This window comes from Apaloderma vittatum, unplaced genomic scaffold (assembly GCF_000703405.1).
Source record: "Apaloderma vittatum isolate BGI_N311 unplaced genomic scaffold, ASM70340v1 scaffold3963, whole genome shotgun sequence".
Classification (NCBI taxonomy): domain Eukaryota; kingdom Metazoa; phylum Chordata; class Aves; order Trogoniformes; family Trogonidae; genus Apaloderma; species Apaloderma vittatum.
The window spans coordinates 80,176-94,612 of record NW_009707376.1 but is presented as its reverse complement, the minus strand read 5'-3'; the positions used below and the strand labels follow the sequence as shown (position 1 = coordinate 94,612).

Sequence of the window (14,437 nt, the reverse complement as noted above, 5' to 3'; positions counted from 1 at the left end):
CCAAGTGGAAGCCAGTGACAAGTGGAGTCCCTCAAGGATCAGTGCTGGGACCAGTCTTGTTTAACATCTTTGTCAGCGACATGGGCAGTGGCATTGAGTGCACCCTCAGCAAGTTTGCCAACAATACCAAGCTGTGTGGGGCAGCTGACACCCTGGAGGGTAGGGATGCCATCCAGAGGGACCCCCACAGGGTGGAGAGGTGGGCCCAGGCCAACCTCTGAGCAACCTGATCTAGTGCGAGATGTCCCTGCCCATGGCAGGCGCGGGGAACTAGATGGTCTTTAAGGTCCCTTCCAACCCTGACAATTCTATGATTCTATCATGTGAGAAGAACAAGAGAGTCTTTTCTAGATCTGTCATATACTGGTAAAAAGTTGAGCATCAGCTGTTTTTTTCTGAATCCTGATGTATGTTTATACATTGCATCTCTGCCCATGGCAGGGGGGTTGAAACTAGATGATATTTAAGGTCCATTCCAACCCAAACCATTCTGTGACTTTATGATTTTTACCATCTTGTCCAGTGATACTCATGCATGTGCTGAATGAGCAATTTTAGACAGTGGTCACAGCACAGTTTTGTCAGTCCTGAACTCAGACTCAGTCAAGCGGTCCTGTTGGGTGTCATAGCAAGCTAGTCTAATTAGAAGACAGTGCTAATATGGTTTTATTCCTTGAAGCATCTCATTTGGTCTGCTTAAACTGGCTCAGGTGTCTCTATATGACACAGGGTTCTGTAGACCCACATTTAGATTACATTTCAAATTCTCTTTATTTTTTTTCTCTGAGCAGGCAAGCTTTTGATTTTATCCTAGTAGGTGATGCTTGTATTTTCTTTATCTTTTCTAGTAGTTCTTGATTCTAGCAAGAATTTGTTTGACATTTGGTATTAGATGAACAAATATTTTTCAAGAGTTGAAACAAGAATAGAATAAGCTTCAAGCATATTTTGAGGGCAATGTAAAGAATAGTTGAGTATATGATTTTGGGAGTGCATGTTGTGCCAGTGTTGTTTCATGGATCAAGTACAAGAATGGACAAGAAGTGATCTCTGGAAAGTGACACCAGCACTGTTGTCACTTTAAAAGTGTAAAGGATATAAACAGGTAGAGTGTACCGTGAAATTTTTACATTATTAGGAATTGCAAAGGGCAGGGGCTGTTGAGGAGCAAGGATGAGTTTTCATATGATTGAGTCCAGAGTTTGTAACATAGTTTAAAAGATTATTGGCAATAGTCGGAATAAATACTATAGTAGTGTGTGGGTTTAATATGGATTTTTGCCTACACTGCACACTAACCTTTCTTATTTTACAGCTGAATTGATTTCTTGCTGAGTATTTCTCTTCAGTGTTTGGAGGATGGGTTTGTTTTAAAGTCCTGGTGAACTTGCTATGAAATATTCTGTAGTGATGGGGTTTTTTCCAGTATATATTCTTGCTACATATGGAAAATATCAAAATACCAACTCTCTTATCACTGCTGACTTCCCTTTTGGGCTCACTTTTCTTGAAGTATGGGTCTTTAAGCTGCAGCAGAAAGCTATTACTCAAAATAAAGTTGACTGACCCATTAGAAGTAAGTTTAGATAACTAAGGAGAGATAGAAGAGGATGGAAACATGCACATCCCATTCTCAAATTTCGCTGGCTTCAGTGCCTGTTCTTGGCAAGGCGGGAAGCTATATTCTCCTCTAATGTATGCCTGTTGAGTAACCTACCTTCTTTCACTATCCTGGTCTCCTCTCTTCTGTGATGAATTCTCCCTTGACTTACAGCAGCCCTCTTCAACCTGGGGAGGGAACACAGGCCTGAATGAAGGCAAGCATTAGGTTTTGGAGAGGTGCATTGGCCCTTCCTGCAAGGCAGCTGCAGCACAGTGGGCTCACACCTCAGGAGATAGGAGAGAGAAGGACAGGCGTATGGCACAAGGCATCAGCACTTTGGCGTTGTCCCCTTAAAAGATTGCCATGATAACCTGACAGATATGATTGAAGAGCCTCAAATCACCTGATTTATGCTGCATTGGGAAACTAAATCGAAGACTGTAAAGGTCACAAAAGGGAGGGAGGAGAAGGAGTTGTTCCAGGTGTGTGTCAGATGATGCCTGTCTTTGCTAGTGCTCTGCCTTTAGGTAATACCATGACAAATCAAAATATTTTCAGGTTCTACGGTGCGAGTTGATTGCACAAATGTTTTGACTGAGTGCATTGAGTTGCCTGGCCAACCTTCCGAGCAAAAAGAGAGCTTTCTCAGCTTGGACCCATCCACTGGGAATAAAGATGAGTAGCAGGACTTCTTAAGGAGGCATTCAGCAGCCTCACCATTGGTATTTTTCTTCCCCTGATTTGCCTTTTCTTTTATTAACCTGGAAGCATAGTAATAACTTGGGCAAATCTGGAGCGTCTGAGCCCACAGCTGCCTCTGCCCCTGTGTGCTATGGCAGTGTGATGTGGGCTGCCATTTAGTTCATTTCTTCCAGCCTTAAATTCAGCTGTCAGAGATAATGGCCCACTCAGCAGGGTCTAAGGGTAGCATCAAAACAGAGAAGGTTCTGCCTGCTGCTCTCTATACGTTATCTTCTCTTATCCGCTGGCCACAAACTTCAATAACAAGAATGAGCTGGGAGTAATGAAGGAGGAAAGAGACCTCTCAGTGGAGAAGGCTCCCTGGTGCATATGCTAAGAAGAGTGGCTCAAAGAGGAAGGCAGAGTCAAGAAGGACTTGTGGGGCCTGGGTTTGAGGACACTGACCTCCATGGGAATGACCTTAAGGCAGAATATTTCTCTGCATTTGTAAACTGGTCATCTTTTCAATCCCTGTGTGAATGGATGGCTGGAGGGGAGGGGGGGTGTCAGGGATATTTTCTGTTTCCTCCACTAATACCATGAAGCCACTGAGCTGTGAAAGCCATCCATCATGTGTCTGTATCGACCTAAGAGGAAGTCCTGAAACACTACTGGAGTTGGAGTAAATAAAATTATATATGCTCCTTACTGAAACCTTTCATAAGAAACAATGGAGATAATTTCTCTCCTTGAAATGTAGGCTGTGAAGCCCTTTGAGGTATGCTAGTTTTTAAACTATTTCCCCGCACCCTACTGCTGATGAGTAATCTCACGGTGAAGCCACATTAAAGAGGAATTCTACACGGCTGTACCAGCCTCTCCTCCCACTCTCATCAAACATTTTGGTGGAGTCTGGGCACTTCTTTCACATAATTGGGTGTTCTAGGGCTGGAAGCTATCTTTCTTCCACTCTGTCTATTTTTTGAGTGGATGTAGGCTGCTGATGGCACTGCACTTTCATATTTGTTTTCATTATTTTCCTGTTCCTTATGTGAAGCAATTTTCTTAAGGAATAGCTGGGGTTTCAAAGTTGGGGAAATGGAAAATAAATCTCTAAGGCTACAAGGTTGGTGTTGATTCACTAACTGTTTAACTTGACTGAATATGCTTTTCTGCAAATTAAAAACCAAACTCTTGTCCTCTGCCAACAAAGGAAGAGGAGTGCTAAAGACTTGGGAATCCTTTTGTCAGGCACAGATCTTTTGGAACCAGAATATACAGATACTTTAATAAATATGGTTTTATTTTATCCAGGGGAAAAGCTAGGAGTTCGAATGTGCAGAGTCAGCTATTGTTCTGGCACTGCACTCTGTCACCCCACACAGTACCTTCAGCCATACTCTCATCATATGTTTTCATTTGGCAGCCTTCCCAAGAAGAGGAATGAGTGATGTCTGCATACTGTTTCACTTAGCCAACTAGTGATTCTTTATTATTGCTTTCAGTGAATGCATAAGTTATAATTAAAAAAAAAAGTGCCACTGCCTTGAATTTCTAAATATTTTAAGAATTTTTTGTTAAAAGAGAAGCAGCTTAGCAACAGTAAACCCAGAGGTTGTGACCTCCTAATTAAACTGGTGGTCTCAAAAATAGGCAGTGAAGCTAAAGTGAATGTTTAAAGAACTTGACATATTAAATGTGTAAGTTGTGAGTGAATAGTGCTTTTGTATAATCTCTGGTTAAACATGTTTTGCAGCAGAATCTTAAGTTTTCTTGGAGAATTAGTAGTTTTACATATTTATTAAATATTTCATTTAAAAAGTAGTTTTAAATATTTATGTTGCATAACTGTGAAGAGATCCTTTCAGACAGTGCTGCGGAGGTGTTTAAGAGATGGGTGGATGTTGCGTTGGGGGGAATCATTTAGTAGGTTGATAGGGCTGGGACAAAGGCTGGACTCAATGACCTTCTAGGTCTCTTCCAGCTGATACAATTCTGTGATTCTAAGTTATTCAATTTAAGCTAGGTAACACCAGTGCTTCTCATAGTGGTGTGGCTTAGCTGCAGCCTAGTGGAATGAAGTATGACTGTGGACTTACTGCTCCTGACTCTGGCTTTTTGGAGACCTTTTTGGTGACATTTTTTACACACTTGTTTTGAGGAGGAAGTCAGGGGAAATGCTGAAAAGCAGGAGAAAGGAAGGAGGAAAGGAGCAGGGCTTGTTTTCAGCAGTCTCAGGGATTAGCTACAGGGAGTTAAAAAGAACTCCTTTCTCTGGTAACCAAAGATCTTAAAGTCAGCTGTCCAGATTAGGATGCAAAAGATGAGAATCCCAATCCAGGTCCCTAGTAATCTGCATATTTCATTTCATATTGATTTTTGGCAGCAAGACTGATTTCAGAAATCCCAGCCCAAGCCATGTGTCCCTGCCCCCACTCTGTTTCTGTTGGTACCGGTGATGAGATTTGAACAGTTTAATCAATTCTTTCAGTAGAGAAAGCATTTAAGCCATCTCTGTCTCTCTGCTTTATACTGGCTTTGCCTATATGGTAAAGTGGTTGTGTGAACTGATCTGGGTTACAATAGCTTTTTTTTTTTTCCCTGGGTTATGTTTGAGCCTGGATCACTTTCTCTGGTATGTGCAGCTGCACAAACAGCCGTGCTGCCCTCTCAGTTGCACAGGCACGTGGATGAGTGTGAGAAGCACAGGAAGGCAGGGTGAAAGAGAGTCTGTTGGTCTGCCATCGTGGAAATCCTCATCAAGCCCCATGTGGAAAAAAGATAATCTGCAGTCTACTGTGGTAGCTGAAGGAGGAGATGAAGAGTGAAGGAAGTGTAAGGAAGGGCTAGCAGAAATGAATCACTACCAAATTACATTTCTGTTGATAGTATTGGGAGAAAGAAGATTGTGTAATAAACAGCACCAATTTGCACTAACATCATGTCTTGCCAGGACATGGCCTGGAAGTATGACTCGGTGGCAGCACTGGTGTGATTTTATCTTGGATAATCAATTCAGTCTTGAGAATGACAGGCTCTCCTCTTTATCAGTGCTGATTTCTTGTTTTAATTGTTCTCTGTCAAGTAATGTACAACTACACAGATAACTCTTTTTTGTGAAAACAGTTTGTGCACTTTTGCTGTAGCACTTGTGCTTTAGCCAAGGAGATAATTCTGTTTATAGTGTGCTTGGCAGCCTCAACAAGCATGTCTGTTTGTGCTTGCCTCAGAAGTAGCATATGGCTTTGGTAGCTCTGAATGTGTGAGATTTCAGAAATGTACACTATCTCTGGCAGGACTGAGAAGATAGGTGGTTTCTGAAAGAAACATCTAAGCTACTTAACCGTCAGCAGATATTTATACCGTGTGGCCCTATAGCACCTTCTCATGTTCAGTATAAATTTACATTTTGTTAAGAAGCTATCATTTTGTTAAGAAGCTGCAAATGAATTTGGAATGAATTCTCTGAAGCTGCCATAGTTCCTTAAGCATTAGCACTAATACATAGTTGCATACCTATAAAAGTCAGTTTGTCTAAATCCATAGTATCTGTCACCTGCTCTCTGCCTAAATTACTTAGTTGTGTAACGTTCGTAACCTTACAAAAGGGAAATGAGAGGGTCAGCTGATCCTAAATTATTGCTGATCCTAAATATTTTGTGCTTTTGACACTCTGCAAATTTTGTAAATATCATTATCACTGTAGCTGTCCAGAGTGCAGAGGTGCTCTGAAACCAAGTTGCTGTTCATTGGGGCACCTCGACACTCACTGTGTGGATGAGACTTTTCATCCTCCTTCCCTTGAGACTGTTTTGCCGATGGCCTGCAAATAGTTGCGTTGGCACAGCTGAGGGTGCTGCATTCTAGTTTGTGAGTAGAATGAACAACTGGTTCAGGAATATCCTAGGCCTCAGAAAAAAAGCCTGAGAGGTGTGAAATTACTTATTTTTTTCCAAGTGTCTCAGAGATGTCGTTTCTGCGGGTGGATATTGGACCAGGGTATTTAAGGTACAATTATGTAGCTCACATGATTATTTTAGAAGAGTCTGATATCAGCTGGAACAAAAATCCATCTTAAAATCTCATAATGATTTAGTTACTTGTGAAGTATACCTCTATTTTTTAGTCTCTTTGAATTCAGCTAAGCACTTTTCAATACAAATTAGCACTGTGAAGCGTTGTTCTACATGGTGGATACCTGTGCCCATTAGTGTGCCCTTAATGACCAGATAAGAAAAAGTAGGAATTGTTCCTACAAGTGTCTTATAAACATCTAGGCTTCCACTATGGCATACATGTACAAAGTCTCCTGAATTACTAGTTTCCTTTCTGATCACAGAATCACAGAATGTTGGGGGTTGGAAGGGGCCTCTTGAGATCATCTAGCCCAACCCCCCTGCCAAAGCTGGATCAGTAAAATAAATAAATACCATTATCTTATTTTTAAGCAAAATAAGTATTTATTTCTCATGTAAAGTATTAAGTGGCCTTTTCTTTGGAAAATACTTCTTAAATTAGATTAAAATGAAGTTTCCCAGCACGTATTACTTGATACCTGAAAGATGGGAAGCTTTTTAGCTTGAAATACTGTTACACTGTGATTCTAAACAGATAATCCCTTAAAAATTCCACTAAATACTAGGAGACAGGTGGATCCTTAGCACAGTGTAGCGTACTCCTTTCGCTACTTCTGAAACTTCAGGAAGGAAACATGTGCACATGCATGGGGAGTGTTAATGTGTACAGAGCATCTATGCCTCCCTGCTGGATTCTTTCTGAATTGGGCTCAGCCAGGACTCATCTGCCTGTGTCGAGAGATTAAATAGGCTCAAACTCCCCTCTCACACGCCACACACCTTGCCTCACCTGTTTGCATACACATGTCTTGCAAACATGTGACGGTCTCAGAAAACCACTTTTGTTGGCCATTCACATGCCTGAAACTGCCTCCCCACTGGTGACTCTTCGGGAGGTTACATTTGCAAAATCCGAGCTGTGGGTACTGACCTGAAATGTATCTGAAATTCTGGTTAAAAAACCAACCAACCAACAAACCAACCAGACATAAATCTGTAGGGATATACAGTTTGACTGTCTGTCACAGCCTTAGTCATGCAAGATAATGTGTGCATCCTGGGAGGAGCAGAATGCCACCACTGTCATTAAAACAGTCTCCTCTGATGTTAGCCAGATCCCTGCTGGGCTTCGTTTGGAAACTGCAGCTATGGTTGCTTGAAGGGGGCTGAGGGCATAGTAATTATGCTGCTGTCAAATTAGTTTGAAGCATTTTGATACAAATGCAAGTTGAATCTAGATGATCATCTCCATCTCAACGAATTTACTGAGTTTTAAGCAGAAAGCTGTTCGGTTTGATGTTGGCCTGCTGACAATGGGGAGTGGAATTCCTTTTGTCTCTGCAGTTACTGTTGCTGTTAGTCCTTGACTGCAAGCAGACAGCACCCAAGAGGCAAGTTAACAGACACATTTTGCATTTCTTCCACGGTGTTCAAAACTGCTGTGGGTATGAACACATTTAATAATCAGCTAGAGAAAAGTTTCATCTCGTGACAGCTATTTATGTCACTAAGCAATTCTGTTCAGCTTAATACTGCCAGGAGTTATATGCGGGATATCTGTAATGTGTTGTCTCCAATCCTCATTAGATTTTTTTGGGGGGGTTCCTGTATAAAGCTCGAAGTCAGGAACATGACGTCATTCCACCCAATTAAGGTGCAATAGTCATATAGGCAACATGTTCAGAAAGTGTCTTGTGGCATATCTTTAAACCTCACTTTGAAATTTCATATCTGAGAGGGCAATTTATTTGAGCCTTAGCAGCTTTTAACTGCCTTACATTTAAGCTCCTTGAATGTCTGGCCATCTTCTTTTCTTGTGATATCTCTGTTATTGGAGTTCTTTATTAATTAAAGGCAGACTACTTTAAACTTTAGGTTTTTTTAAATCTTATCATAAATACAGAAAAGGTCAGTCTGACACAAATCCTTCAACTGATGTATCTCTGCAGAAAAGCCATTACTTCTAAACAGGCATTGCATTAGCTATGGAACTTCCTATAAATGCACCAGAGAGGTTTTTATTCACAAACTGGTTTCTTGACTTTGTTGGAATAAAATGAAATACTTCTGATTTGTGTTCTAGTGCTCTTTGTATTGCTTGAGATTTTCGAGTCTTCTTCCCCAAGTGGTATCTCTTCAGATTTTGTTCAACACTTCTTCCACATGTGTTGTTAATTAAATATGCTAAAGTACAAATTACCGATGTGATGTTCCCTGCAGTATTGCACACATCTCTGGCCATCTGTGGTCAGCACTGAAATAGTTTTTTCTGGTGGTGCTTTTATATTCCTTTTTCTTTTTTTTTTTTGAAGTGCTTTAAAATATCAATGTACTTTAAAATATCAATGCTACAATTCAAAATACATATGTTAGGAAGTATAGAGGATGAGTGTAATAAAAAAAAGTCACGATCAAAGGACCACTGATACGTTAGGATTTTTCTGCTACAATTCCTTGCTTCTCAGAGGAAGCTTCCCTGGCTGCCTGCTACCTTGCCTTTTGTAAGTTATCTTTATTGGGAAGTGAAATTTGTCCAGTGAACCCTGTTAACCCAGTGGAGCTTACTTCCTTGTACCTGCAGTGTGCGTTAGCTCTTGATTCTTAAAACTGCATGGCAGTGATTTTCTTCCTCCGCTTCAGGCAAGAGGTTATCAACTTCATAATGCACAAATTGTGCAGTTCCTAAATGAGGGAGCAGCTGAAATCACAATTGTAATTCATGTACCTGTAGCTGCATATCATGTCCATCACTAGTGCCCTTTACTTGGTTTCATGCTTTAGCAACCCTGGTTAACAGGGATGAATGTGAGACAGAGATTCAGATTTCTCGCTCCGCAAAGGAGATCCTAGTTTCTTTTGGCTAATGTTCATCCTTGTATTGTTTCCTTGTCTCTGCAGCTTCCTATTGTTGAAAAAATAAGGATCATTGCTCAGAAGGTGTATGGAGCTCAGGATATAGAGTTGTCTCCTGCTGCACAGTCACAAGTTGATCGTTACACCCGGCAGGTAAGAACAACAATGAATTATGCAGTGAGGTACCTGCTGGATGAGAGTCTTAGGAAAGCTCAGGGTGTAAAAGGTTCTCAGATTGGAGTGTTTAGTCAGGCTTCACTAAAAGGCATGAGTTTACCCATGGTGCTAAACTGTGGAGGTCAGCATAGATTGCTGTAGATTAGATTAGATAGAACAGAATGGTTTTAACCTTGAAAACTATCTCCCATAAAATATGTATAGTGTTTAGAATCATTTTGAGATTATTGGTGAAGCTCTGTGCTTTCTATGCAGGGTGGTAATTTTGGATTACTGCCTTAAATGTGACAACTGCAACTCTGCAAAAGTAGTAGCTGGTGAACGTGCTTGATTTTAGCATATCGTACATGCAAAAAATGAGTTTGCAAACACAAAAAGACCTGTGCACAGCTATGCACATTAATAACAAAGCTCCCAATGCTTGTAAATTCTTCTGTTTTCCTTCTGTTCATATTGTTTTCAGTGCTAGAAGGTGAGGTAGATCACTGTTTCAAAAGCATGTGGGAGTGGGCTTTGTTGCAGTTTGAAAACAGTTTTGAAACCATGTGGAGAAGTGAATGTGTTTTCTGTAGTGGAACAGCTTCTGCACGTAAACATGACTGGAGTAGTGTCAGAAAATGGAAACTATGCACAATGTGAAATGGAAAAAATCCTGTACGTGCTTCAGCAACCTGGTCAAACAGGCAGAAGTACAGCTGTCTTCTCTATAATACAAATCTCCTGAGAATTAATTTGATTTTCTGGATGGAAAAGAAGCTTACTTAGTGTACTTGAACCAAAGTAATCCATGTCTTTAGCTTTTCCTGCTGTGATTCTCTAATCCATTTTTTTGGTCTAAACGTTAGTAGTATTAGGAAATATTTTCGCAGTGTCATTAAAGGATTGTCATCGGCTCTAGGCTGCAGAGGCAATTCCCTGCAGTGCCGCCTCTCCTCCTGGCCTTGTGAATTGCATCCCTGTTTGTCAAGGAATTGAAGAGAAGAGTAGAAGGTGCTTGACTCAACGTTAATTGATAACCTGGGAGACCCATAGCGTAGGAGTGCTGCTGAGGGCCTTTCCCTAATTTTCACCCACTTTTTGAGTAACTACTGCACTGCCATTAATGAAGTGGCTACCATAACCTTGGGCAGTTTTGTCTGGTTTAAAACCAAAGCAAAGAATTATGGGCCATTTGTGTTTACCCCTAAGCAGATACTAGTATCCCTAGAGAGTTTTGGACTCAGGTAGGTATCTAACTAGGTCATTACAGCCCAGAGAGAAGTGGTGCCATAGTGGAGTTTTTTTGAGTTGGTGCAGGTTTCTTTTTCAGTGTGGTACATGTTGTGTGTCCCTTTTGAAAACAGCGTGCCCTAGCTTTTGCACAGGCAACTCTTGCACCTAACTCTAGATTGAGAACCTGTTCTCAAAGCTGGGTATCCCTACAGCCAAGTCTCTGGAGACAGAGGCGTGAGCTGGGAGAGAACAGCATGTGAAATGCAGTACTCTGTCAATTTCTGAAGTATCAGCTTTAAGAAACTGAGGTTAACTATCGCTATGCAGATTTTAGGGTTTCTAGAAGATACAGATAACAAAATGAAAAATATTCTTTCTTCCCTGTACTCTTAAAAACATTTTTCTTTTTATTTTCTTTCCCTGTGCTGTTAGGGATTTGGAAATCTTCCCATTTGTATGGCAAAAACTCACCTGTCCCTCTCCCATCAGCCTGAGAGGAAGGGCGTTCCCACTGGTTTCATTTTGCCGATTAGTGATGTGCGAGCCAGTATTGGGGCTGGATTCATCTACCCTTTGGTAGGAACGGTAAGTGCAGAGTATTCAACTGGATCACTCCCCTTCCTTTGACCCAGCCTGACAGGAAAGTGAATTTCCTGTTTGCCTCTAAAAATAATATGTAGAACCAGGTGAATTTTTGGGTTTTTATAACAATCTTATCCTCACATTTTTTGTAGCTCTGTGTGGATAGGAAAAAAGAATTAGGAAAATGTAATATCATATAAGAGCTTTGATTACAACATCTGGGAGAATGACATTGGTTCTGTTTCTGATGTTTTTCAGTTAGTCTAAGATACTTAGGCACCCTAATGCTGCAGAAAAATGAATTTACGTGTCCGTTACCTTTCCTCATTCAAATTGCAGCCTGTACATTACTGTAGTTACATGATTATTTCCTACATGTTAGATGTTTCATCTGTCATTTCAAAGCACTCCGTAATGTATTTAGATGAAAGGAATTGTGTTAGGAAAAAGCGTATTATTAAAATGATTGCTTTTCAGCTGGTGATCCTGATCTGTTCCCAGTCCTTGTAAACATCTCTGCTGGTTCTTTAAAACTAAGTTATAGTGAGAAGGGATAGATTCCTAACTGCTGAAGTAGTAGCACATTCTTTCTCCTTTTTAGAGATTTGAACGATGAGGTGCTAAAAAGAGGCAATTGTCATCCTTTCTTCCTCCCTGTCCTTAAAAGTACAGACTCAGGTTAGGAAGCTTCTGGTATTTTCTTCCCTAATGTGTTTCATCAAGCTAGCTGAGAAGCTAGTTAGCTCATGCCTTTTGTCAACCAAGCACATCTTATTCCAAACAGTAGTTGAACTGCGTTTGACATCTCATAACATAAATTATTACTTAAATGTAGCTGATTCATCGGATGCTGCTGGACAAGGGATGCAAAAGCCATTGCGTTTCCGGAAGGAGTACTCTCCCAATGTTATCTCATCTTTGCAGAGCACGGCCTGATTTCCTTGTGTAGCAATACACTTAGGAAAGGTTGAAAGTTTCTAATCTATTGTTTTGAATTCCCTCTGAAACAATCAAGTGTTTGAAACAAGGAAGGAAGTACTTTCTGACCAGGAGAGTTCCTGGAGTTCAGGAAACTGTGTCACTTTAACTCACTGGACTTGAGGATAAGCTTTCCTTCTGCATGGCCACCAGAAGTGGAGCACAGCTGGGTATTTAAATTGCGTAAGAACAAATTCCAATTACTGGTGACAGAATAAAATTTGTCAGAGGTTCTGGTATCTCCTTCATGGCCTGGATTCAAGTTTGCACTGGAAGTTGTGTGTCATAAAGTTGTCAGAAGGAGTGAACGTGAAGAATGGGCAGCAACTACTTTAAATCCATGAGGGAGCTGTTCTGTAGGACGTCAGAGTGAAATGTTCTTGGGTTGAGCTTTCTGAATGAGTCACGCTCTGCACGCTTCAACTCAAACTAGCCGCAGTTCAGCCCCATAAATCCATAGGAACTGCCCATAGAAGCAGTATAAACTAAGCAAGTTCAAGGATTACCTCTCATTTTTGATTTCCACCTAGAACCCAAAAATACAGTTTTCATGAAGGACATTTTATATATCGGATTTCTTACTGGGGGTGATCATAAAAAAATATGTCCAAGTTAGTTACTCTGACTTTGGTGAGAGGTAGTAAAGCTATGGAACTTTTCCCACATCAGGAACTAGGTAAGCATTATACTTGTAGTGTTATGTATTCCAAGAGAGTTTGTAGGGCAAAACATAAAGTATATGTATAAACATAAGATCCTCAAGAGCTAAAAATCTGAATAGATAGACACCAATCATTGGTTGCTTGGAAAATATTTCTAATGCTTAGTAATGTGGGACAGAAAAGTCGTTGGAACTCCTAGTTGCTACAAATCAAAATGAATGAATCAATATGAATGTGTTCCTAATATCCTTACCATACAATTCTTTCTCTAGAACTCAATTTATGGCAAGAGGTCACCTTGTTGCCTTTCAAAATTGAGAGCTGTGATCATCAGTAAAAAAGCTTTCATAATAAGAGTTGTACCACTTCTTTTGAGATCACTTTTCTATTTTGCTACCCTCAGATTTTTTGTGTGCGTTGCTTTCACCAATTCAGCCTTAGGGCTAGTAACACTTCTAAAGTTGTGCGAGAAGGAATATTTCTGATGTCAAGTTCCAAACCTGAGTTTTCCTTTGACAGTTCACATACTAATAAAGCTATCTGAAAATGTCTACAAGAACAAAGCAAGCATCAAAGGGCATGTCCTGAAGGCTTAAAGTGGCTGGAGGTCAGATGCTATGAGTAGAGGGATTACAGAAATCCTGGTGACAGCATATGGTGAAAGCATCCAGTCATGCCAATGGATTAGATTTCTTTATATAGGAAAAAAAGAAGGAGCAGTATATTTTTTTCTTTTCTTTACTCCTGGCATTACTGCTGGTTAATTGTATTAATGGAAGAGGTTCCTTAATACCTAAGCGGCTTAGAGCCTTCTTACAGCTAAGAGCTTTCTGATGGCAGAATAAATGCTATTGGACAACACACTCATTAAAGTTGTAGTGATAATTCTGATACTAATTAAATGTCAAACTCCATTTTCAGAGCATATTTTTTACTGGACAAGCTCCTCTCACTCTAATCTGGCAGAATTTCTCAGTGGTAAAGCAGGTTGTTAGAATTCTGCTCCAGTTCCTTTGGGAAGAGCATTACAAATGAAAGAGATAAGTACTGCTGAAGGATAATAAACTATCTGCATTAACTAGCATTTGGAATTTAAGTTTGTCATTAGCACATGTAAATTAATGAGATTTGTATTTACCCCAGCACTGATAGACAATCATTTTCCTTTTTTTTTTTGAAAAACTAAATATTTAACATGTTGTCTTCATATTCTCTAAGCAATATTTGTTTTGTGTTGTGGTTGGCTCTGGTTCCCTTACAGCATGGAAGTCTTTCCAGGAAAAATGAGCTGACCCTTATCAGAGGAAATCAGCACTGAAACAAGAGGTGCATTTAATTAACACTGGCACTGCTTTTTTTGCAAGTTCTCTTCGACCATGACCCAGAGGGCTACATCACTCTCGCAGGTGGACTGTTGACATCATTGCTTGGCTCAACAGAGTGATGGCAGGAAGGCTGCTGGAGTATATGTAGGAAACCAGTGAGGTCATTCACTAGCAATGCTCGGGTGGAGAATTATTAGATTTTTGTAGTATGTGTGTTTCTCTCCACCCCCACCCAAAAAGACATTGCAGTTTGGGATTTCTCACATTCAGCCACATTTCTGTTGTTCT

General features: G+C 40.4%; 1 protein-coding gene across 1 annotated transcript in view; it reads left to right on the top strand.

Annotated features, from left to right (window-relative positions):
- The window catches only part of LOC104271479 (monofunctional C1-tetrahydrofolate synthase, mitochondrial-like), a 65,798-nt gene that overhangs the window by 13,812 nt on the left and 37,549 nt on the right, over positions 1-14,437 (top strand). The window contains exons 7-8 of the mRNA XM_009866160.1: positions 9,259-9,366; positions 11,035-11,187. Coding sequence (XP_009864462.1) covers positions 9,259-9,366; positions 11,035-11,187 — 261 coding nt within the window. The remainder of the gene's footprint in view (positions 1-9,258; positions 9,367-11,034; positions 11,188-14,437) is intronic.